The sequence below is a fragment of the Argiope bruennichi genome, chromosome 1, assembly GCF_947563725.1.
Source record: "Argiope bruennichi chromosome 1, qqArgBrue1.1, whole genome shotgun sequence".
NCBI classification, from domain to species: Eukaryota; Metazoa; Arthropoda; class Arachnida; order Araneae; family Araneidae; genus Argiope; species Argiope bruennichi.
This window is the reverse complement of record NC_079151.1, coordinates 59,520,289-59,547,579: the sequence shown is the minus strand read 5'-3', so window position 1 is coordinate 59,547,579 and position 27,291 is coordinate 59,520,289. Positions and strand designations below refer to the sequence as shown.

The following is a 27,291-nucleotide window of genomic DNA, read 5'->3' as shown; positions in this document are numbered from 1 at the left end:
GGTAAGAGATAAAACTTTATTTGGAACTTATACGAGAAAGTTTTAGGGAGACAATTCACACTTATTTAGATGAGATTGCAATAATTTAGAAACACGGTGATTTAAGATTAATTTTAATATAGAATCTTTAAGCCAATCTATTGATTAGTATCAAAATTTGGATCAAATCTATCAACCTGTAGATTGTCTACATTTCTGTCCGTGCGCATGCAAGCTTGATAACTCAAAACTGCTACAAGCAAGACAGATGATGGTTTAGAGTTATATTTGAGATTTATATCAAATTTTGGATTAATTCAATAAGAGTGATATAAAATGCACTCTGAATTCTCTTGTTTATATGACAAAGTGGAACATAAAAACTTTTGTAAACCATAATTTGTAAATATAGGGAAAAATCAAAAAAGAATACTCCCTCTGGCTAAAAATTAAAAACATTTTTTACTTACGTAAATTCGAAACATTTCTTATTTTTTTTTTAATACGAGTCCACTTTAAGCATTAAAAGAGTTCTTTATAGATATATGAAGTATTTTAAAATGACATTTATTCATCAACATGTATTTTTAACTTAGATCTTTTAATACTTATAAATCTTTATTCCGGTTTTTATTGCTAAGCTCAAAAATATACCTCAAGTCTTCACGCTCTATTTGTATAACAGCTATAACTGTAACAAATTATTACATGAATTTTAACAAGCTAATATTATTAGAAGTTTCATCTATTTTAAAATAGCTCAAAATGTCAAGGAAAAGATTGTATGCGAATCCTATTATTTTTGAAGCATGAAATGGAGAACTTCAGAATTATTTACCATTCAAACTGCTTTTCGGTTTTTTACCAAGGTGATTTTAAATCAAGTGAATTTCTTTTTGATTATTTATAAATAAACCGGATTTATTTGTTGTTAGCAAATGATTGTAAAGCCCGTCAATTATTTTGAAGTAAGAGTTTCACTTCTTTCCCAGGGTTTGTTTTATATCTCCATAGTTTATTGAGAATTTGTTATTACATGAGACGAATTGTTTCTTTTTTGTAGTTAAGATTATTTTTCTGACTGTGACATTGAGAAATCTGACATTATGTACCAGAAAAAAATAAAACAGAAAAAAATAAACCCCATTGGAATCAACAGTCTGTCTAACTATTGATTCCAATGGGGTTTCTTTTAAAATATATGCAGACTTTTAAAGATTTTTTTTATCAATTTAGAATAAGCTCTCGGTGCTGTTCTTGAATTTAAATTTTTGAAATTTAAATAACTTAGAATAAAGTAAAATTATAAAAGAGAGTTAAGATGCGTAAAATTAGCATTAAATGAAAGCAGTTTTCATGTTAATTAATACTCACAATATCTAGATTTAATCTGTATTCTGAGAGTGTTAGATTTAGATCTAATACTTAAAAAATCAATCACACAGTCATCAAATGACAAATGGCATTTAGTTCTGGAATTTATTGTGCACTTTAAGACGGAGAGAGAGAGAAATAATAATAATAAAAAGACATTACGTCACAATCCAATCATTTAAAACTGTTACTATGATGCTACGTTAAATTAACTTTGTTGCGATTGGCACAATAATTTAATGTTTGTCTACAAAATGATAGCTAAATTAAAAAGAAAAATTCAGTGTTAATTTTACCTTGGTGTTATTTCATTAGGAATAATCTGCTGAATTAATTAAATAAAAAAATAATTAGATCAACAAAATTTACATTCTTACAATGGTAAAGTAATTTTTAAAAAATGATCATTTTCTTTCTTTGAAGAATAGACAATATTGTATTTGGGATTAATACATTCAAAACAATTAATCATATATTTGTTTGTATTATTTCGTAAAATATTATCCAATTTGTGTAGAAAGCAACAATTATTAACACATATCCGATATTTGTATGACATTAATTTTGATATTAATTAAAACTAAGCTATTAAAACTGAGTTTATTTAAAAAATTGCTTCATTAAAAATTAATGAAATAAAACTTATTTGTGTGCCAATATTTGTGCTCCAATATTTTAAGTATATAGCAAAGATTCTGCAGTTTTGTGCACTTTGAATTGCATAGCATGAACCATTGGAATTAATGCCACCAAAATAACTGTTCACATGTTTAGATAATACTCAACAAAATAATACAAACAATTCGTGATGAGAACAACAAACGTTATGACATGTTTACTATCCGTATGACATCATTTTTGCCAACATTTACATGGTTTTATAGTTACAAATAAAAAGATAATCTACATCATCACTAAAATTTGTTTTAGCACTAGAATTCTAAATAACTGCATTAAAAGAAAAATTCTTTCCAGTAGCTCTATGAAACAACGTTGTTGACCTCAACAAAAATCCATAGATTTCCCAACCTTAATTTGCATAAATACAAACGGAAGTCATTCCGAACACTTCTGAAGAAAATCTGGAATATTTATTCGAAGTAGGCATTTTTTTTTTCTTCTTTCAGAATATTTCACTTTCGTAGAACGCTATTACTTTTCCCCCAACAACTTGTTGAATATTCGGCAGCTTTGACGAGAAATTCCACCGCTGTAATACCGCACCCTATATTTTTATTTCCTAGCATTGTGATGCTTCTTCCTTATTGCGGTGAATTTTTTTTTTATTTGTTCTCTTCCCCTAAGGAGGAAATAAAACAATCTTTCGGTCACCTGAATTTATTTATATTCATATTCCACAGAAAATAACGGATTGAAAAGTCCTTTTTTCGGTTGTGCCTGTTCTCATGAAAATTGTTTTTACTTGTTTTTCTTCCACAAAAACGAATCTCGGATTTTTTTTTCTTCTTTTATTTATAAGTTTTACCCCATTTGGTGGTGGCACTTGCCATGCTTACTGAAGCGTCGAGTGTTCGAAATTTATGGGGTCCCTTCGGATGATTCTTCGTGCACTGGATATGCCAGGTGATCGACCAGTCGAATCGCCGAATGGGAAAAGGGTGAGCTACTATAAATACGAATTTAACATATCCTTCACTTCGTCAATGCGATTAGTTGATCACAGCTGAAAACATGTGTCTGATCCCTTGGAGTGCGATAAATTTGCTCAGGTAATAACGGTGTTTGTTTCTGGATTAGATGATACGAGGTGAGTGACATCGGGATTTAGCTGCAGAATATCGGATCCGGCAGTTTTAAGTTGAAATATATATATATATAAAGCAAGGAAAGAGGGGGTGTATTTTACTTCCGTATTTGTTATGGTAAAGAGAGTTACTTGAATTGGAAGAAATATCGGATCAATAAATGTTATTTATTAATCAAGAGTATAGACAATGCTATTTTCAATGGTTTTTCATAATTAAAATCTAAAATTAAAAAATATATATTAGGATTTAAATTTTTAGTTTTAGGGATAAAACTAATTAGTTGTTGATAAATTAAAAATAGCTCTATTTTTGGGAAAATTTACTTAAAAACAGGATATTGCAAATAGTATTTTAATGATCTTAAACGAGCTGGTTTGATTTTTTAAAAAAAAATTTGGAGGCAATGACGATTCAATAGTCAAGACGGCGCATCATTTTGACGTTTTATTTATTTATCTTTCAATTTTGATTGTTAAAAATATCTACAGAATGATAAAAAGATGAAAATTAACTTTTCCGGGAAATTCAACTTGAAACATTTATATATATATATATATATATATATATATATATATATATATATATATATATATATATATATATATATATATATATATATATATATATATATATATATATATATATATATATATATATATATTGGAGCAATAAACAAGCCCTAGTATTAGTTGAATAATTTTACATCGAATTACTTTTCTGAGTGCAAAGGGAAAATTGTAAAATATTAGTTGTTCTGCCACTTTGGTTTGAAATCTATATATAAAGCAAGGAAATGGGCGTGCTGTATTTTACTGAATTTTATTTCGTATTCTTATTGCTAAGTGCTTAAAATGAAAGAAATATCAAATTCAGTATATATTACTCTTTTTCAAAAACTAGGAGAGAAAATATGAAATGTATTTTGATCATTAAAAGTTAATTATCTTTAAACATTATTTTATCAAAAGATAACATATATTAACGAATTCTAAAAAAATTTGGGCCTTTTTAATAACCATTTTGAAAAAAAAAATTAAATAAAAAATTTCAGCTTAGCAAAAATTGGTTCAAATTTTTTCTATGAAAGGAAGAATTCATTATTCGTAAAATTTTATTCAAAACTTTCTCTTAAAAGTAAATGCATGGCTCAGAGCAAGAGCAAAATGAATGTGCGACTCAAAAAAGATTTTTTGCAATATTTAAAGTATGTATTTTTCTGATATTTGTAGATAAATGCGATATTGTTGATGATCTTATGATTTGTACTTCATCGTTGTTAAATCTCTGCTTAATAAATAGTATTTTTAGCTTAAACATATCAGATTAGACACATTGAAAATCAAAAAAATTGTACCAAACATTTTTTTTTTTTGCCTAAATACATTTGATGTTCAAATAAAGATAATTTGAAGAAAAACAATTCTACTTGTCGGTAAATAAATGTACTTTCTGGGTAACAATTCAGATCAAACAGAAAAATATAAACTTTTATGCCAAAAGCATCTTTACAACAATTCTTTTCAGAACGGAACTCATTAGATATAACACGGTAACATTTTTTTTTTGTTTAATTGAAATAAATAAATATATATTTGACTGTAAACTTTATCAATATTTTTCAAAATATTTGTCATATATTTTTTGTAAAATAATAAAATAATTTTGGATATTACAATGTTAGATATTTTTTTACTAAGTATATCTGAATATTTTCTAATTATTATATGAATTATAAATTTGCTGCCTAAAAAATTCTAAAAAATTCAAATTTATTTTAATAACATCAATTTTTTTTTAATTTACTAATCTCAAAACTTTTGTATCATTATTATACTGCTCAGAAAATACAAAATTTCTGCTTTTATTTCAAGGATATCCAAAACAAATTTTCATCTAGTAAAAATACTTAATCCTAAGCGGTATCTTTTCCGAATGTATATGTTTTGTATCTTATGTGAGCTTTAAATCTCAATCAGTATTCAAAATGACAAAAGTCGATGATCATCAAGCATTGATTATTGTGTATTTTCTAGATTTATGTACAAATCTAATTTTATATGAGTGGTTTATTTTTACTTTTCTATAAAATTTATTAACATACTTAGACTCAAAATAAAAGTAATGTTTTTATTATATTACTTTTATCATTATTTATTAATTTCAAACGCTTTTTTTTAAATAAAAAAAATACATGTAAGTGAAAAAAAATAAGGTAATAGAAAAAATATTTTATTATAACAATTAAGGATATTTAAACTTAAAAGGTATAAATAACTAAGAAAAAAAAGCGAAATTTCCATTTTGATATTATAAGTTCATGACAGGTGTTTTAAATATGAATAAAATATCATGCGCTATGAAATAAAATAGTTAATGAATAGTTACTATATTTTATAGGCTATATACTTCATACGCTATACTTTAATGAATTTCTCAAAATTATTCTTTCTTCAGCCTTATCTGTCTCTGCATTACTGGATGCGTCTTCAATTCTGAGGAAATTAAATAAAATTTATAATAATGATTTTCTTATATTTTAAAATATTTAAAACATTTTTTTATAAAATTACCAAATAATATTCAAAATTGTTCAGAGAAATGCTTCAAATCATTTTAATATAAACTTGAATGAAAAATTAAAAACTAAAATATATCGAGTATTACATTTAAAAAAAATGATGTCTTAAAAATTTAAAAATCTTATTTAGCTTCTTAGTGATTAAAAATTTTTTTAAATCAATTTTAATATTCTCATTTTATAGAAGATTTTAAATAGCGTTTAAATATATAGTTTTATTTATGTATATACGTACACAAAGATTCATAGATGTAAACTAATAATTGACGAAAATGCTCAATAGACCTTACAGCCCCCTTAAATAGTGACTCAAAAATAAAATAAAAATAACATGTCTTAAATTTTTTACAGTAAAGAATAATATATAATTTCTTTACAGAGTGCACAGCCCCTTTAAAGAATGATTCAGAGATAAAATTGTTTAATATTTCTTTTTTAAAAATAAAAATAAATGCATAATTATCATTAATTACTTCCATATCTCTCTGTGCATGTATTTCATGAGCGACGTGCAATACAAATATCGTATACTACAGGAAATTGACATTCTAAAAATTATTTTTCCTTTCTCAAATATTCCCTAATGACCCCTAAAGTGTCAGAAAGAAAAGAGCCATCATTGAGTCATTGGTCCCTCCTAAGTCACAGACCTACCTAACAAACTGTAACCGCAAAATCAAGATCGCCGTCGGGGGTGGGATCGTCTAACGGAAACTCTATATTGATGTTCTTTTTTAATATATTTGTGAGAATAGGATGCCGCTGATAGTAGAAAAAATTTTCCAGGCATGTGTCACGCTTACTCATTCATCAAGTTCAAAGCCCTTTCTTGAAAATTTCGTGTTTAAGGTGATTTTAAGTTTTGTGTTGAGATTCATGGAAGACAACAAGAGAGGAAATACCAATGAGTTATAGTTGCTATATAAAGTGTTTTCTGAAATAAATGCATGTATGTTTACAAATAAAACTGCTAGGTGAAACTGCTTTGTGCAAGGACAGGCTTGTAAAGTTTCAGTAGTGCTTTTTAGGTAAGTTCTACAAATGTAAGTGACTTGAAAAGTAGATAGTTTTAAATAAATATTTTGATACATTTCTTTTATTTTAGAGTTTAATATATTTATATTTTACTGAGATCTAAGCTAATCGAAGCAAATAAAACCTGTTATATATGAACTGATTTTGTTTCAGCTTGCTAAATTAAAAAAAAAGATTTGTGGCAACAATTATGATTTGAATTTAGATTTTAAAATAAGTTCAATAACACTCTATATTTTAAGGCTTAATCAAGGGAAAATATTTATTGTTTAGACTTTGTTTCGTAAAGTGTGTTGAATTTTCAAAAATAAGGATAATATAATATAAAATGAAAAAAAAAATCTGTGTATAGTTAAAGAATTATGTTAAAACATATAGATGAAAGGGATTCTTCGAAATTTACCATAAAGTCAATACTATATCATCATCATCAATTACCAACAAAAATAAAATTCATTTAACATATATTTAATTTTGATAAGTAATTTATTATAAGTAATAAGTTTTTGATAAGTATATTTCAATAAGTTATTGCAATTCATTCCTTTCTTATATATTTAAAAGATGTGGTTGTAGTACATGATATTATAAGAACAAATGACTAATTATTGAAACTAACTGAAATGAAATTTACATCTTTAAATTACTTTTCTGGATAAAAATTTAAATATTTTTATTCTGACTTTATTTCATCTGCAAATTCATTTAATTATAATTTGCAATGTCCGAAATACTTTAAACTCATCACTTTAAAATTCTTAACTTTAAAGGCTTAAGATTTTTTACAAAAATTTTTAACCTAAACAGAAGCAAGAATAAAGCTTAAAGCAAAAAATAAAAAAAATTCTTTGCAATAATAGAATTAATAATGATAAGTAAAACTGAGAATAACGATAAATGGTGTTTATTTTTTAGAATATCACTATTTTCTTTGTACAGAAATTTTATGTTAAATCTCCATTGAAAAAAGCTTACAGATTCTACTGAATTATTTTAAGATTAATTAGTAATTCTAAGATGTTCACTATTAATTCAATGATTTTTTTTATTTTTAACAGACCAGCACCATTTTAAGAACGAAATACCTGCTTCACAATGCAGATGGTTTTGTGGACCATTATTTCCATATGGCTGCAATTACCGATCTTAGTGTGGAGCCATGCTCGCTTGATGATACCCCCATCAAGATCCAGCATGTGGAGGTTGGGCTTTCCAACTAAAAGAAATTTCAATGACAATGCTCTTTACTGTGGAGGGATACAGGTAAGAACTCATTTATTACTCTCAGGTAAACGCATGAATTACTTATGATAAATCACTTTTAAAAAAAGCTCCATATGTTGTGAGATAAAGTGAAAACATATATTTGAGGTCATGAAATTTATTTCGGACGTTTTTAAATCCATATTTGTAAACAAAAATAATATCTTGATTTCAAAGATTTTATTCAAGTTGTCGATTCTTTTGTTATAGAATCTCCTGTGACAATGGTTAATTAATCCTTAATTTTCATATCTAATTGAATCTTAGGGTCACAGGAAGAGATTTTTGAATGAAATGTAGTCTGGAAAAATTTTTATACTCAAAAAGGAAATCGTATGAAGAAGAAGGGGAAAAAATGATAAATATCTCGTGAAGTTAATACTGGAATTTCCCAAGTTTAATATTTTTACAAGATATTAAAAATATCAAATATATTATAAATATAAACCTTTAGAACATTTCCTTGTAACCTAAGTGAAGGAAGTTTCTAGATTATCTTACCTATTAATTATAAAAACTATTTTTACAAATGAAAATTAATATGAGTATTCGACATTTTGTTTTACGAACAAAGAATACGCGATGCATAAGAATGGATTCAAATACATAGTAACTCAATTGAATCTCCCCACAGACTGTGGGAGACAGTAAACAATGCTAATTGAAATTTTGCCAGAATTAAAATTATTAATACACAGATAAAATATATCAATACATATTTTTATATATGAAAATTGTTATGAATATTCTTTTGAAGATAAAAGAAATGAATAAAAAATTCATAATATTTGTATCGTACATATTATTTGCATCGTTCTTATCGTCTGTGGAAGACACTAAAATAGATAAAACAAATGATTCTTTTTTATATAAATAATCAAAATTTCTAAATATATTTTTTTTTTACAAAAATTTAATTTTTAAAGCATTTTGATGAATTAGGATCAAATACTACAGAATGAATTCTGTCACTGGAAATTAGTCTCGAGGAGCTTAAATATGATAAATTATAGCAGCATTAAAATATAAAAATGGCATGCATCTTAAGATTTTTCCCTCAAAATTTCTATCTCAATTATAAAATGATGCTGATGTTATACTTTTATAGCACTTTTACTAACAAAGCAAGTTCAGGCTTGCTTTGTTGATTGTGATTTTAACAAAATATATAATGTATATATTTTGTTGTAATCGCAAAATATGGCTCTTTTGTATCCTCCGTATTGCTTGCGAGAAGCATTAAACAATGTATTTGAAAAAAAATTTCATGTCGATGAATCTTTTTTTAGATTTTAAATTATATGGATGAAATAAGTTTAAGATTCAAATATAAAGGATTAAAATTCCTATTCATCCCTCCTGCCCCCCCCAAACCTATATTTCTTTTGTTGTGCGAATAAACATGAATTCTCTCCCTTTTAAGTTATAAAAAAGACACTTGTTATAAAAATTAAAGACCCATACATTCAAAATGTTTCCTCGCAGAATCTACTATATTTACTAAACCTTCGAGCAGCAAACAATTTAAGAGAAGAAAGATGTGATTCAGTTATCTGGGCAGTTTTTGATGTCTAAATGGAATAGATCTGTGGCGAAGTTGCGATACGCGAGGATAGAACCTGGGACCCTGTGGTTCGCAGCCGAGTAACATGACCACAATACAAAAGCAATTACTCGTGTAGCGTAGTTGTTAACTGGCTTATAAGCTTTCACCACAGAACCTTTAGCCACTTAGGTTCTTTCTACAAGGATCATTCTACATGGAATGAAACAAATAATTTGAATGAATAGAGCAGGGCAAAACATTCAAGCGAAGTGATTCTAAAATTACTTTCGCAGATTTCTTAACCAGTGAGCGAGCATTCTTGTGTTAGGAAACAATCTTGCTATGTTTTCACATATTCTGGGCGTTTTTCCTTCAATGTCTTGTTAAATAGATAAACTATTATTTGTATCGTTCATTATTGGTGGTTTAATTGGATTTCAATGTCTTGGATTTTTTTTTGTACTTTACAATTTTTCTTTTGTGTATTGGAATCATTATTTTTAAACCACCAAAACCACTTTTTGCAAATTGGACTCAATAAAGTATGTTCAAAATAAATATTTAATAGTAATGAATGTGTTTCTGCTACAGTTTTCTTGAAAGTAACTTTTTCGCAAATGTGGTTTGTTTGGCATAAAACTCAACATGTTTTCTAAGCCAAAAATACATTTTAAATATAAACCAGAGGTTTCACTAATTTATAAAGATTGTTGTCAATCTTTCCAAATACTACTTTCCCAGTTTATCAGCAATCTACAGAGCCTCAATAATATTTTTCATGTGTGTTGATGAAATTGGAACCCAATATTCTAAAAATTAATGAAATTCGGATTTAAAGTTGGAATCAGGATTAAGGAAATTGAATGCCATAAATCAAAAACATATTAAAATATTAAAAAGACATGAATGTTTTGATTAAAAAGAATCCTATCCTACTTTCAAAATGATGCTGATTCTTTTATTTATTTTCCGTTAAGTAAAACATTTGCTTTATTTCCTTTGGCAATTGTAATTAAAAAAAAATGTACAGTAAAGTATGGTAGTAACAGCCAGGATCATAGTTACTTTATGTAAATCTTTTTTATACCATTGTGAAAAAGTATTATGGCATTATATTGATAAAAGTTATTTATTTATTATTTTTAAGATTCAGTGGCAAAGAAATGGCGGCAAGTGTGGTATTTGTGGAGATCCTTACAATATGCCCCACCCAAGAGAAAATGAAGCTGGGGGAAAATACGGCGAAGGTATAATTTCCGGACATTATTCACCGGGGCAGGTAAGTGACATTTAAAGACATAATTTTTATCTTTTAAAATATACGAAAACAGATTGAAATTAATTTTATAAGACGAATATTATAAATACTTAGAATTGTTTCTTAATGAGATATTTATGTATATTGCAAATGTTATTAAAAACCAAATTAGAATGGCACTGAAACGAAAATTTTTAAAAAATAATTACAACAATTAAAATCAGGAATTTGAATTTGTAGATATCACCATTTTAGATAAATTTGTTAAATTTCAGAACTTTCAAATCCAAAGAGCCTTTTTTTCTTTCTGAAAGCCTTTTAAATAAAATTAAAGGTGCAAGATCTCAAGGTTTAACAATAATACAAATAAAAAATAACCTTGTTAAATAAATTAATTTTTTAAAGAAATTTTCATCATCTTCAATACAATTATTCCTAAAACAATGGTCATTTTCGTTCTTTCAGATTATGGACGCAGTCGTTGATGTCACTACAAACCATAGAGGCTACTTCGAATTCAAGATCTGCCCCAACAATAATCCAAAGAAGGAAGCAACGCAAGAATGCCTGGATAAATATCCTTTGAAACTGGCTAATGGCGGAGGAACAAAATATTATATTGGAAATAAAGGAAATGGAGGCATAACTGTGAAACTACAACTTCCCAAAGGACTTTCGTGTTCACAATGCGTTTTTCAGTGGACATATGTAGCAGGTATTTGATACAGAATTGATCTCTTACGTAATTAAGATTTATTAATATCAGTGACATTAATATGAAATAAATTTTTTTACATGTTTATCATATTTATGTAATGATATCTCTTAATTTAAATCCAAATTAATTCCCTAATTTTTAAATTAACCCATGTTAATTTCATTCTAAAATGTTATATTATTTACTGATTCAATTTCCACTTTTTTTTATTTATATATTTCTAATACGCGCTTAACAAAATTGATGACCTCGTGATTCCCGCACTGGGAACGACGGGATAAAAATCTTTAACATCTGCACATCTTTTTAAAAAGATACCTAAGATTCCCTTGCCTAAATCGACATGTGACAAAGAAATGCCTATCAAAATCTTATAGTAAAATCACTTAAATTTCTATCTCGTTTGTGCATGTGTCACGATGTAAACTGACGCAATGTCTTTTCCCTTCTTCCTAGTGCTTAATATACCTATCATGTTTCCATTTCATATAAATGCCATTTAATTAGTCTGAAATTAATAAATCTTAATTTGCAATATAAGATTATATATTATATATATATATATATATATATATATATATATATATATATATATATATATATATATATATATATATATATATATATATATATATATATATATATATATATATATATATATATATATATATATATATATATATATATATATATATATATTGTTTTAGCTTCGTTTTCAAAATATTTCTTACTTTAGATTGGTTATATATAACCTTATATTTGAAAGTGAAGAATTTCTGATTTTTTTTTAGTTCACATAATTTAATTATTTTAAAAAACAATATGAAAAGTGAAGAATTTACAAAAAAGGAATGAAGCTGTTAATTAAAAATAGTATTAAGAAAAAAAAGGAGGAAAAAATCAGTATTGAGATACATTAATTTATTTAGAGAAACAGTACAAACAAAATTTGAACAACGAAACAATAAAAGTTTTTCATTGCTACGAATGAAAAAAAAACATTTCATATCTTATCCTATATATTTATTTAAACCTCCTTCAGTTTGAAAGAATTTATTAAGCATAAATTGAATCAATTGATTTTATTACAGTTCGAAGTAAAGGGTAAAATATAGTTAATAATTTACCTCTTAAGTGTAGCTGTTTCGTTGTTGCCACTACTTGTGAAGTGAATCCAAAGAAGTGAATTCGTCTTTAATTTAGTTTTGCTAAACCGTTAACATTTTTCAAGCGATTTTTTAAAGAACATTTTGTTCCTTTATTTTTAAAGTTTGTATCAAATGGTAGATATGACAGTTAAATTTTGTTCTTTGAAAGTTAAATAAAAAAAATACTTTTCATGACGAAACTGTTTTCCACGTTAAAAAAAAGCTAAATTCCATATAAGATGGATTTTCATGCATTTGTGAAGGAACATACAAAAGATATAAATTAATCTTAAGATTATTTCTAATGTTTCTTTTACTTTATTTTACGATAATCTTTCTTTAATCATTTTATTTCATTTAGTACATTTTTTGACTTGATTTAATAAATGTGAAAGTTACTTTTTGTTTTCTAAGATTTAAACCAAAATCAAAAGGAAAAAGAGATTAAAAAAAGCTGCTTCTGAGAAATAGGTCATTTAAATATTCTTCTTTAAAGAAAATTCTAAGTAAGTTTTTGTTCCATGGGTATATATAATTATTAAAAATGGTTACGCTGTGGGTATATTTAAAAAAGTAAAAATTCTTTCATAAAATATAAAATAATTTAATCTTACATTTTTAAGAAACGGAACATTATCAATTTGAGCAAGTATTTCTATATTATTCGACATCAAATTCTCTTTGTAAAAAATTTAATAAAAACTTTACCATATAAATCTATTATTATTTATGCAGATTAGTAAATTTCAGGTAAAAATAAAATAATATATTTTTTCAGGCAATAACTGGGGCCGATGCGAAGATGGCCAGTCAAGACTTGGATGTGGACCCCAAGAGACATTTAGAGGTTGCGCAGACATCGCCATTGGAAAGAGCTACAACAGCTTTCCTTACTCGCCAAATCAAAATGACATTAGGAACAAATACTTTGACTTTTCTCCTTTTTCCAAAAGTACAAAGCAAAAGTACTCGAAAGACACTTCCATTACAAAATACCCTAAGTATGCCTTGGAAATTTCAAAACAAAGCCAAAGAAATAAAAGCACAAATACCATCAAAAGCAAATATAGCAATGCAAAAATTCCAACACATCCATCATCATGGCTGAATCTTCAGTTTGGCGAGAAACCAACAACATCGCCAAAATTGCAAAATGGAACAAGCCAAAAACCAGCATTTTTGTGGAAGTATCAGCAACCTCAAGCTTATTTTAATACTTATAGAGAAACACATTTTTCATCAATCCAAAATACTGCTACTTTGAAACCGGATGAAATCTTTTTCTCAGGTTTGTCTAATTCAGACACTCATTTCAAAGAATCGGATTTGAGTAAACTACTTCAACAAGAAGATAAAGAGATTCGTCTTTTAAAGTTTTACTTGCAGAATCCGAGAGCGTCGAACAGCCACAATGTTACTAGAGGATTTACTTTGAATGGAAGGAGTTACAAGGATTTTTGGTTTTTGTAGATTAATTTAGATTGGGAAGGAGGGGTTTTTGCATAGGGTTTTAAGCCTGTCAGGAGGATTATTGTTAAATGAGTGTAAAATATCAATTTCAGCTTCTATGATAAAGCAAATGAAAGATCACAATTAATATTTCACAACGGCAACAAATATCTGCAACTTCTGGAAGAAGAATTTCATAAATCGAGAAAATAGGATCAAAATATTAAGTACAATGATTTTATGGCATTGAAAGGTAATTTTATAATAAATATTGAAGTTATGTTACTTAAGATTGAAATCATATAAAAAAATTTATATACACAATATTTGAAAATAAGTTGTGTTTACATATAAGTACATAATTAACTATTTTCTATATTTTTTTATTTTAAATCCTAATAATTTATATGATTTAGGGCTGTTTCTGTTTATTTTAGCATCAATGCAATATGCACAAAGAATTAACGAATGTGCCGAAAATGTATATCGTCTTTTATAATGAGTATATATTATTGTATATAATTTGTGAAATAAAATATGAAACTAAATCATTTGTCGATTTTTTTTATATAATAAACTTACACCCTGCTTTTCTTAGCAGATATCTCCCAATCTCTACATCTTTAAAGCAATTTATATAAATCCCCTATCAAAAATATCTCTCATTATGATGTTTTTTCTTCTAAAATGGCTTAATTCATTTTCTTATTTTTTTGTATTGTAGATATAGTAAACAAAAAACAAAGAAAAAAAGTAGCGATTTATGTTTGTATTAACTTACTGACATAACATCGTCATGACATATTGACATGGCGATTTGTATTTGTATTGACATATAACATGACAATGAAAATAAAACTAATAAAATCTAAGTAAATGAATAATTCAAGACTTCTTATCTTTAAAATATTTTAATGAAATATATTTTATGAACGAGAATAATGCAAAAGTAATTAAGACAAAAAAATTAGAATCTTTAAAATTATTAAATTCTAAAACTGCAATTTCCTGAGATTTTTTTGGGTCACATGGGTTCAGTTTTTGAAAGATTGTCAGGCTCCTCATAGAAAAAAAAATCCTAGTTTGAATTTCTTCCCGACGATGGCTTCTCATAGATTTCGGGCAGAATTCATTTCATTTCTTCTTTTTTATTCCTATTTTTTATACTATTTTTATTCCTTATAATCTTCATGCTTTTGTAGGAACAAATTATGAATTCACAAGTATATATAGCAGATCTTTACTGAATCAAATATTGCACCCGAGTCCCGGGAATATTTTTATTGAGTAAACGAGAGTTTAAGTTCAGTTTTTATTTGCATCTGTGTTTTCATTTGTTTTTATTGAACTAAAATTTTGAAAATGTTTTTTAAAACTAAAATTTAAATATCGAAATTCAAAAACTAGTATTCAGATTAAAAAAAAACCCAATATTTTTTAAAAAATTATTTATAGAGAAAAAAATTATTGAAAATTCAAATTTGCATCACTTTGCTCCAAAAGATTATTTTAAGATATTTATAAATGCATTCTTTTTAATATTGGTGGTGATATAAATGACATATTCTTGATAAATGTCGAAAGAAAGATTTTGAAGAAAAGAAATTATGATTCTAACTTAAGTGACGTTTTAAAAACTGTCTATGAATGAACATTACTGAAAAAATATTTTGATACTGTATAACAGAAAGTTAAATGTATTTTTCCCATTACATAATGAGATTGTTTTAGAAATAAAATTCTTTCAAGAAGTCAAACAAAAATAGCCAGTGCTAAAACAAACTTCAGATTTACGATATTAAAAATGATAAAGCGACGAGTGCCATTATTATTTTTGGTTAGGAAAGCAAAACATTTAATACTTTGAAATACTGAATCAAACTTTGTATGAATAGAGGATTTTTAATAAACTCCAATGAAATCTATTTTTTAAAAGTTTTCCAACCCATCCCTTGCATGATATTTGTGAAAATTTTTGGTTTCATTCCTTGTGCATGTAGTTAGCATAGTACCATGCAAAATATAAAAAATAACAATTCACTTCTTACAGTAATTATCAATGCGTCAACTTATTAATTTATTTTAGGTTTGAAGTATTCATAGATAGGGCTTCAACGATAAATTGGATTCGAGATTAAAATTCAGAATCATTCTGGTTGGCTGAGCCAACTTATTGCCATTTGCGAGATGCTTTCGTTTTTAACGAATCTGAAATAATTAAAAAAAGGAATCTTCGCATAAGAGATAAATGATATTTTCCAGTGCGATATGCATTAATTACATTTTTATCTACTACAATTTACATTTCTACATCAAAACTATGATCACGCAGTTGATAAAATTCTTTAAATTTTTATGATCTCGTGCAGCCATACCCACAGTTCGTTGCACTTGAATGTATATCTCAGCCTGTATATTCCTAATTTTTTTTTTGAGATTTCTGTAGCAGCATTCTTACTATGCTGTATTATTATTTCGCTTCAGCTTTTTTCGGTTTACATTAAGGCATTCAAGTTAAAACGTAAGAAATGAGATTTGCCATCAGTGAACAATTCACTCTTAGTTCCTTCGAGTTGTGGTGATCAATAAAGGTGCTCAAATATCAGGTAATTTTCGATTTAAATATATACATACAAAATATAAAATTTTGTATTTTAAAATTTAACGTTTATTAAAATATATCATTTTAATATGTCAGTATATTGTATTCTGGATTAATTAATTCGGTGGAATGATAACATCACTTATCTTTTCTCATATCGCAATTAGATTAACTTTTGTCTGTAATGTTCTTAAGGTCTTAGGATGCAAAAAATCCTTAACTCACTATGGTACTTAAGATAGAGCCTAAAAAAATAACTTATGGAATATCACTATAAATTCTGATTTAGGGTGATGGGAATTTGTAAATGAAATCGATTTTGAAATAATTTGTTCTATTTTACAGTATACTGCGTTGTATCTTTAGAAAAATAATCTATCAGATTTAGAGCTTTTTCGTATTTAAAATTTTATATCCATTGTACCATTTCCTTCATATTTTTATATACCTATTTAAAATTTTTATAGTGAAACTCTAAGCTGAGATTCAATTTTTATCCTTAATTACAATGATGATTTACTTATATCATACTTGAAGAACATTACAGTAAAAAACAACTCAAACTTGATGCTAATTGCCTTTGGAGATTATCCGGTTCGCCGAGGATTTTGGGTATATTTTAGCTAAATCTTTTTAATATAACTTTAGGACCACGATTCCACCCAGTTGTTAGAAATTAATGCAGTGTTAATTTAATTATTTTATATATGCTCTATTGATTGTGAATATTCACTTTAGAAGTCAGTGATTTTATGCCAAGGGTGCATCTCTTGCTTTTTCAGTAGCGACATCTAGGGCCAAAAGTACGACTTAGCTAAAACACGTCACAACCCTTTTTACGGGGCGGACTTCATTCATGCATTTCATTCACTCAGCCCCAGATCGTAATTTAGACCTGAATCAGAGAATGATCACCCCTGATACAGTACCCCCAGTGGTATTACTCTCGACATGGAGGACTTTGTGACCACGTCAAATTTATACGTGCGCCAGCCACCACACTCACGGAGAGTCTTCGGTATGTACAGGATTCACACCGAATTCATTGTGTAAATGAGCCTTTCAAACAGTTACCAGTCCCATGATATCTGAGACATTAAAAACGTAATTCTATCTTTATGCTGCTCGTCTATCTTCCAAATTTTGCAATATTGTAATTTCACTTTTTTTTATTTGCTTTGTGAACTATACAAATGCTAAATATCCATCTTCTATAGCTTTCAACAATAGAAAATCATGCTATTAGATAAATGATGCCACAAAAAATTGAATTTCAAAGCAACAATGTATCTATTGTTAAAAATTAGCCATTTTTTTTTACTAATTGTCAAAATTCAGACAAAAATGTGCATGTATGCGCAAAAAAATTGCTGTTAAGTGATTTTATTTGTTGTTTGCTGTAAGAAGTTTACTATTTCTTCTTCCCCTTTTGGATTAAATGGTGTTTGCAAATACTAAATTTAGCAGAATTGCAAAAATGTATGAAAATGCAAAAATTCCTAAATACTTTTACAGTTACTAATATAACTTCTGGATATATAATATATAATAATAATATTATAAGATATATAATAATAATATGATAAGATATATAATAATAATATAAGATATATAGTAACTTCTGGATTATATTCTATAAGAGAGGTTTTTAGTGATGGTTCTGTGAGAATAAATTATATTATTAGGGTTTTTTTTATTAATAAGAGACTTTAAACTATTTTTTTTTCCGGGCTATATTAGACACACCAATATTTATATTTTAATGGGAAATGCAAATTTAAAATAATTCATCTTTATTGCATTAGATTCCAGTTATTTTTCTCTTTAAACCTACGCTTATTGCAATTCCAACTTCATATGCAATATCAATATAAATTCAAGAGCCGCAGTATATCCAAATTTTTATCAAAAGAAAAAAATTGTTTACATCATATAAATATAAGGTTCGTTGAATAATATCGTTTGCATTTTTCTTTTCTATGCATATGGGGAATTTAAAATCGCTTTTCTTCAAAATATAGATATATAACTTGAGTTTCGTTATTAGAACCTCTGTTCAAGGACAATTATTAAACACCTTTATCATTGGAAAGAAAGATATATAACAGAAATTTTTGAAAATAACTGTTAGTGCTTATTTATTACAATTTCATCATTTATTTGCATTTTTTCTGGGAAATTCAAATGATTTCGAAAAATGACAACTCTTATATACTTAGAAAAAATACTTGGTTCTGATTTAAAAAATCAGTGAAAGAAAGACTGATTTTTTAATAAAATGCTTATTTATGAAAAGCAACCAAATAAATTTTATTTCAAGATAAATTCAAATAAATATAAAAGAATTTGGTGCAATATCCACTTAATACCAGAGCTACACGCATTTGTTAACCGGAAAAATTCTTGGTTTCTGACATGGAAATTTGATGTTTCACCATACGAAATTTTTTTTAGCAATTATATTTTATCGCGTAGCATTTCTAAGTAGCGTACGAAATGAAAAGATTTCTTGGAGCTCTTCAATTTATGAGCTGAGTTTACAGCTAGTTCAAGGCTGTTTATGCGTTTTTCTCGCAAAAATAAGAAGAAAAAAATAAATACAAGCTCACAGAATGAAGTCAAGTAAGTCAATGAGCTTCGATAATTTTTTAGAATGGAATTCTCATCTAACTAAAGAGGAAAAAAAAGACTTATGATTACAGTTGCATTAAAAATGCACATCTGAAACATTGTGCAATTACTTATATCATTGATTATGTTATCTTATGATTTAACTTCAATGTAAAGGTTTTTTAACAGATATATTATTTTTTCTTTCCAAATTATTAAATATTGTTTTTTAATGATATTTTAATATCTATAGAATGTTTCTAAATGGCTAAAACAATTTTCTTAATAAACTATTGACTATCACCAGCTCAGAAACAATGATGGATTTAGGCATTTTGAATCATAGGAAGTGTGACTTTATGAGGCCTCTGTTCTAAACAAAATGGTCAGTTTCTGTTCAAATTTTTAATTTAAATAGCATGTAAATGATTTATTTTAGGTTAATTATTTTTTATTTTAGAAGTTTGTGAAAATGAATGCTTTTAATTATTTACCATGATTCATGAAAATGTGCATCTCGAAGAGGTCTTTATAATTTTTTAAAATGAGATTTAGGCATTTATTCCCTAGTTATTTCTAAAAATATTGCTAGAAAAAACGTTTTATTTTGCGACATTTTGAAATTCAATAATATATATGTAACATTATTTTGGTTGAAACAGAGTGCAAGTTTGAAGACATAGACGAGGCGTTGTATTTTTAATTTCATTTTATTCTCTCTTTAATATCCATCTCGGGAAAGCAATTCATTTACAAGCAGACGCAGCGCGGCACAAAAGCAGAAGTAAGAAAGAAGGCGAAAAGATCCGAACAAATGATCACTAGTCTTATATCAGATGGGATTTCCGGCCACGTGCCAATGGAATACATGTGTTGACGTCTGTCAAGGTAACACTTCCATTTGATATGTAGTACTGATGGCGCATTATTTTTTACAAAGGAATTAATTAAACCGAAAGTGGAATTGGATCACGAAATAAGAGAATATTTTAGAATGAAATTACGATGGGCTAAATTAAGATAAAATCTTTGAAATTAATTAAATTAAAATTAGAATTAAAATATCATTACACACACATATTTATATATATATTGATATCAATTTAGTAGTAAAGGAATTTTTGCTTGAATTTCAGCAATTTTTCTAAAAGTACTATTTAAATTTAGTTTTAAATAATTCTTTTCATAGTTACAAAGAAATTTAAACTAATTTCATTATTTCTTTAAATATTTGACCAAGTGTGCTCTTACCATATTACAAACCAAGGAAGGAAAATTCTCTTCGAATTTTCATCTTCTTTGGCAATGACATGTTGAATTTTTACTTCCTGATTTTTATTTCCTACCATTGATTTGTTAACTATAATTAAAACTCAGTAAAATATTAAGAATGCTACGAGTTAAATTGGGCATGCTAATATTTTAATTTTTTAAATCAATTTAATCTTTTAAAATTTTTTATCAATCCATCCAATATGACATTGAATGCGTTAACGTATTTGAATTGTACCGAATCAATTTAATACTGGAATTAACAGGCGCAAGAAAATAATTAGGAAAATTATTACACTGCATAAGGCAGCGCGCTACAAGGTATTAGATACTGCTGGCAGTTATTATTCTCCTGAGATTTTGACATATGGAAAGATAAGAAGGTTCATGCACACACACACACACAAAAAAAATAGAACATGTGTAAGGCAACTGGTATAAATTTATTTTTCAATCTGAAATTTAAAAATTACCTGCGGTTGGAACAATGAGCACCAAATTATTGATAAAAATTCAGTTGAAATCGTATGCAGTTAATATTCCAGATAAAATAGTTGGTTTCGGTGGCGGATAGTAATTGAACAGTGTTCTTAAAATATTAAAGAGAAAAGACAGGCCTCGTGTTTCCATGGATCCTTTTTTCTATGAATTTTTCCTCTTTTATTGTTTTTATTGCGTCATTATTTCATTCATTCATAAGACCATTCGCGAGTCTTTCGCAAGTAATTACTGAATTCGATTCAGGAGAACAATTTCATTTTCGCTTTTCTTGGATTATTGAGCACTCTTCACTTTCAATAGTGAAATTTTCATTAGTGTAACCTAGTTTTAGATCCGGGCTTCTTTGAATAGGTTTTCATTTTATAATTATTACTTTTACTTTTTTTGGTTTCTGTTATGTTGTTATCCCTTTGTATTTGGGTTTGTTTGGTGAAGGAGGGGTGTTCACGGATCTCCGTCTCAAGATTGATTCATCGGCAACTCCCTTTGAATATTCAGATGCGCGATATAAGGTCAGAGGCAGGTCGTCGACCGACATTTGGCTGCAGCGATTCTTGAGAGTATCTTTTCATTTGAGAGGAAAAGTGGTATGGTGCTTGTGCATGCTTTCTGATGCGATAATTAGTTTTCGCATGTCCGCTGATTCTACTATTATAAACGTGAAAAATATGAGAGAATAAAAAGCAGAAAATCAGTTTCACATTAGAATTCAGAAATATAAAATTATTATATCTTAATTTAAATAGCTTGATTCCGATAATTATCATTGAATAGAAAAAATGGGTTTGGATCCTTGGTGAAAGTTGTTCTCGATGCTTAGATATTTTTTTTTTATTTCGCATGGAAATAACGAAAATGCTATGTATTGAAATGCTTTGTTTTGATTAATGTGCTACAAAAAGTAAAATTTTTACTTTAAATCTGAAGATTAATGCAAAAATGAATGAATAGTTTCAAATTTTACTGTAGATATTATTCACATTATTGTACTCTGAATAATTTTAATTTTATTCATATTATATTTTACAATTCATTGTCATAAATGCGAGAAAATTTTGGAATAATTTTTTCCCGAATTTGCTTCTAAATGTGCCCCTCATGAAATAAAAACTTAAAATCAAAAATCGATTAGAAAATTTAATTTTTTCAATCAAGAAAGGAAACATTTAAAAGCTTATACGAAATCAAGAAGATATATTATTTATTATATTATCAAATAATATAGCTGGATATGAAATAAGGCTACATTTTGAATTTTGATGACATTCCTTCAGCAAAGATTTTAAATTGAACTGAAATTAAAATCGTTGATTGGATTTTGTTTTACTTAAAAAAAAATCAAGCTATATTAATTCGTAAAATTATTTTTGTTTCCTAATCAAAATTAAAAGTGATAATTTTTATCACAACATCTTTATAATTTCTTACACAATCGTGAATATAGTTCAGTTCAATTTATATTAAGAAAATCAAAATATACGAATCAGAATTTTAAAATTAATGATCTTTTTGTTGATTTAATAAATAATATCTTATGATTTAAAAAACACACACACCATAAATCAAATTAAATTTGATGAAAAACGATTATTAGTTAAAGAAAGCAAAATCAATATTTTAATTTTGATTTGACATTAAAATGTGCAGATAATTCATATATGAAATTAGAAAAGGCTGAAGCGTATTATGCAAAAGTCTGAAATATTCATTTAAAATATGTGGGACAATCGGAATGGAAATTTCATTGAATATGCTTTTTCATAAGAAAATAATACATATTAAATAATTTAACAATTTCATCATAATTAATCAGATTATTAAATATTAAACATCAATAAATTTAAGATCATTTATATTGAAATTTGTCGCTGAAAATCAATAAAAAAATTTATTATCTTCTGGGTAAAATCGTAACAAAGAAATATAATTAAGTGATCTTAGGTTTGACTATTTTTTTTAAAATATTAATTGAAAATTAAATAAATAAATGAACCAATGAAATTAATGCCGAAAGTAAACACTCCTTAAATTTTAACTTCAAAGTAATTTTATAGATAATCAGAAGAAACATATATTTTTAAATTTATACCATGCACTTAACTCCCTCTTATTATAAATTGGAATTTTACAGCGTAGTATGAAAAATATTATCCATAATTCTTATGTTTACATGGAACTTAAAATAATAGAACTAAAAATAAATTTAAAAGCGATTAAAATAATTGCGCAACCAACTGAAAACAACACTAGAGTATCAAACATCTAAAAACAAAACTTCCTCGTTCATCTGTTATCCTAAGCAGTTAGAGAAATTGCCTACAAGTGTTACAACTTGCTTTAAAAAGGAACAAAAATTTATGTCAGACTTAAACCATTTTACTTCCAAACTGAAGCATCAGCAGTCACACCGATGCCACTAACGACGTACAAATAGCAGAAATAAACAAAAAACAAACCCTTTCCCCAGGTAACAGGAAGAAAATTAATTAGGGTTCCGTTCTTCCAAAAAGAAAAACCTGCTAAGAACGGAACTTTCAGAATTCTTGAGCTGTGAGTGATTAAGGCTGTCGAGAAGAGACCTCCTTCCACTTTAAAAGGTGTTTGGGACCCTTTCATCTTTCAGTGTCCGCTCATCTTCATCATCCATTGTTGTGCAAGGTAAGGGTTCTAATATATTATACTGAATGGCATAATCATACATATCAATCTCTGAAGTTCTTTTTTAAATACTTTTTCGCATCAATTTAAATAAAACTCATCGTTTGCAATATTTAATTGATGAATTCTAAATGAAACATGATTTCGGTTTTTATTGTTTCGATTATGCGCTTTATTTCAAAAGAAATTTGAAAAAATTAATAAATGAATTTAAGTATTTATTTTCAATAACCTTTGTTTTAAAATGAATCGTATTTTGAATCTGAATTTCCAAAACAATTTTTCAGAGTTACCACATTTCAATTATTTATTCGATAGAAAAGTCTAATCTTTAATAACTTTGAAAAAATTTCGATTTTTTTTAAGTAAACAAAAATTTCAATATTTTACAATTTTTTTCTTTTTATTTATGGAAATAATTGACTTTAGTTTGGCTATTAGACAACGATTACGTAATTATTTATTTATATTTTGAGAATTCTTTTATTAACATATGAAAAAAAATTTCCAAATTATTTTATTTTCTTGGAAGTATATTATCACCAGCTATTTATAATTGCTTGAAAGTATATTATTATTATCAAGAGAGATGTTGATGTTGTTTTTGCTTGAGGTTTTGAAGTGATTTGAAGGCAACAAATTGTTGAAGCCTCAAAATGCGTAGGCATCAAATTATCCCTTTTTTTAAAATTTTTTTTAGAAATACTGATTAATTTCCCAAAATTTCGTTTCACATAGTGCATTGAGTAAAAATGGATGATCAGCAATTTTTTTGTAAAAAATTCTTATTCGATAATTTTATACTAAATTTGAATAAATATGAATTTTTTGATTATTCATTATATTTATTTATTGATTTTAAAAAAAAATAAAATGAGTAATTTTTCTATGTTTTTTTATATAATATTATTTATGTTGTTTGCTATTGATTATAAAGTTGAATTTTCTAAGACTAATCTTCAAATTACGAAAACGTTTGAAATCCTTGTAATAAATTATAAAATTAAAAATGTGTTTCACTTAATTACTTATTCAAAAACAAATTAGCTAATTTTATGATAAATCGACTGAAATTGAAAAGATTTTAGAAAGTAATTAATTTTATTCATTGATTTAAAGTAAGTATAAATAAGAAAATAAACCGGCAAGAGTGGGTTCCTTCCACTTTCTCTTATCCCTGCTAATAATAAAGGAAAATACATATGTGTTGGCGTAGTAGAGGTTACGTTATTTCATATGGTGCGAATGAGTATCTCGGGAGTGATGATAGTAAAATAATAATTAAACAAAATTTAAGAGAGATTTTATCGTTTCCCCCATTTTTAATCCCATTTCCGAACATATTATTTCACTATAAGGAATTTTATATTATTTTAAAATGAAAAAATTGTCTTTTTAGTAGAAAAAAGTTTTTAGTTTTAAAAATTGTAGGAAGTCGGTCTTTTTTCAGAAATGTGAAGTATTTATATTTCAATATACATGCATAAAAATTTCATAAACCATAATGAATAATTCGCAAAAGTGCCTAAATAGAATCCTTCTAACTCGTAAGAATGTTCATGTGCACATTAAACTGTACAAATGTAAATTTAATTAAATAAAGCGCTTTTAATGCCTAATACAATTTGATGCTTAAAATTACTTTGCTGAGTGAAGCATAATATCTAGTTATATATATGAGATTTTAGTGAAATTAAATGTAACTAAAATTCCAGCAAATTAAATGGTCATCAAATATTTCCCTAGGTTGTACTTCGTGTTCACATTTATCTTGTAATAAAGAGAATCCTGTATGTATTTTGAATATCTTCCCATTAATTGACTGGTTTGCCTACTGCGTATTCCAAAACGAACAAATTACTCATCAGTGGCTCGGCAAACTGAATGGAAAGAACTCTGTCATTCAGGCAGAGCTGCTGGCAATTAAGGAAGCATGTAAATGGGCTAGCAAATTCGATCATAACCCTAAAATATGGAGTGATAGCGAGTCCAGCTTAAAAGCGATCAGCTCATTTTCCACCTCAAGCCCAATTGTTCAGGAAATTCAAGCCATCCTGCTCCCCCAACCTTCTATTAAGTTAGGATGGGTTAAAGCACATGTGGGACACAACGGAAACGAGGTTGCAGATTCCCTAGCCAAACAAGCCATTTCTGCAGGTACGCCCTTTCAATACCCAGCTCCTAAAAGCCATCTGAAAAGTATTCTAAATGAATTGAGCCTACAGCAATGGCAAGAAGAATGGGACAATGGCTCAACTGGCAGAAACATCCATCAAATCATCTCGAAAGTGTCCTTTAACCCATCATCTTGGAATAGGCTTGACATTATCTTTGCAACTGGCCATGGCCCTTTTCCTTCATATTTCAAGAGATTCCATATTAAAGGATCTGATCAATGTGGCTGCGGCGAAGTAGGCGATCCCCTTCATTATGCCACTAGCTGCCCTCTCACCACATCTTTTCATCTCAAAAAAACCCACCCCCGACCTAGAAAATATCTGGTAGACCAACGTTATGAGAAACAAGATGTCCAAGGTTAAAATTAGAAATCCTGTGCGGTTCCTACAAGAGAACGAGGAATTGATTTCTCCAGACCCAAGCCCAGTATAAATTTTCGCTTCATTTCTCAACCAAGCTCTTCTCCGGAATATATTAACTTCAATAGATTTCATCTATTCATACTCCCCACCGAACACCTCCTTCATCATTATAATATTGTATATAGTTACTTTTTAAGTGTATTGATGGTATTTTATGTCTTTTTATGTGCATTAATTATATTTTATGTCTTTTTATGTGTATATTGATATTTTATGTCTTTATTTTGTGTATTTTTTTATCTTAATAAATACTTCCACGTATATCCTTTCAACCGACAGGGAATCCTAGAGATTCCAAGTTCGGGGATATTCTGTGGCGAAAGAAAGTTAATTGACTGGAATTCAAAGAAAGATAGAAATCTAGAATAATGATGTAAAAGATAATAAAAGTTTATCTATCTTATTGCACTTTTGAGTATCAAATGTAAACACACACAGAAAAATAAACAGATAGACAGCTTGTATTAGTATAAAATTTATGTCTTACAATGCATCTAAGTAATTCCTTGTGGTTTAGGATTATCGGATTCAAGAAATGCGTGCCGGCCTCGTTATACGTCCACGATTCAAAATTTCGAGACCCAACCTTAAATAGCCCTCATGTTGCTTCGAAAATAAACACCACTAAACTGTCAAATTTATATAGAAAGATATGGCAACAGACTACGTATATTTTCGTTTACATTTTGTCACAGCTATGCAATTTGAAGGAAAAAAATCGCATGAAAATTTCATTCATCAAATTCGTTTGATGCTCTAGCTATTAATTGACAGCATTTCATAAATTTTATTGAATTTTTCTTTATAGCATAAGAGTGATGTAATAAATTGTTTATGCAAATACTAGATCAAAAGTTAAAAGTTCCGAAGTTTCGTTTTGACTTCTATTGCATTTTTATATCTAATTTAGATGATATTTTTTTACAGAATA

At 27.2% G+C, this 27,291-nt stretch overlaps 1 protein-coding gene across 2 annotated transcripts; it reads left to right on the top strand.

The window, feature by feature from the left end:
* The first annotated feature begins 3,025 nt into the window (after window positions 1-3,025).
* Window positions 3,026-14,209, top strand: LOC129966943 (uncharacterized). 2 transcript variants are annotated; one of them, XM_056081567.1, is made up of 5 exons: window positions 3,026-3,083; window positions 7,794-7,998; window positions 10,692-10,823; window positions 11,268-11,517; window positions 13,447-14,209. In XM_056081567.1, exons 2-5 carry the CDS (start codon window positions 7,831-7,833, stop codon window positions 14,136-14,138), a joined length of 1,242 nt encoding a protein of 413 aa, XP_055937542.1. In that variant the 5' UTR covers window positions 3,026-3,083; window positions 7,794-7,830; the 3' UTR covers window positions 14,139-14,209. The 2 variants fall into 2 exon arrangements, with proteins under 2 accessions (XP_055937542.1, XP_055937534.1); XM_056081559.1 differs by lacking the exon at window positions 3,026-3,083 and adding an exon at window positions 6,679-6,728.
* The last annotated feature ends 13,082 nt before the right edge of the window (window positions 14,210-27,291 follow it).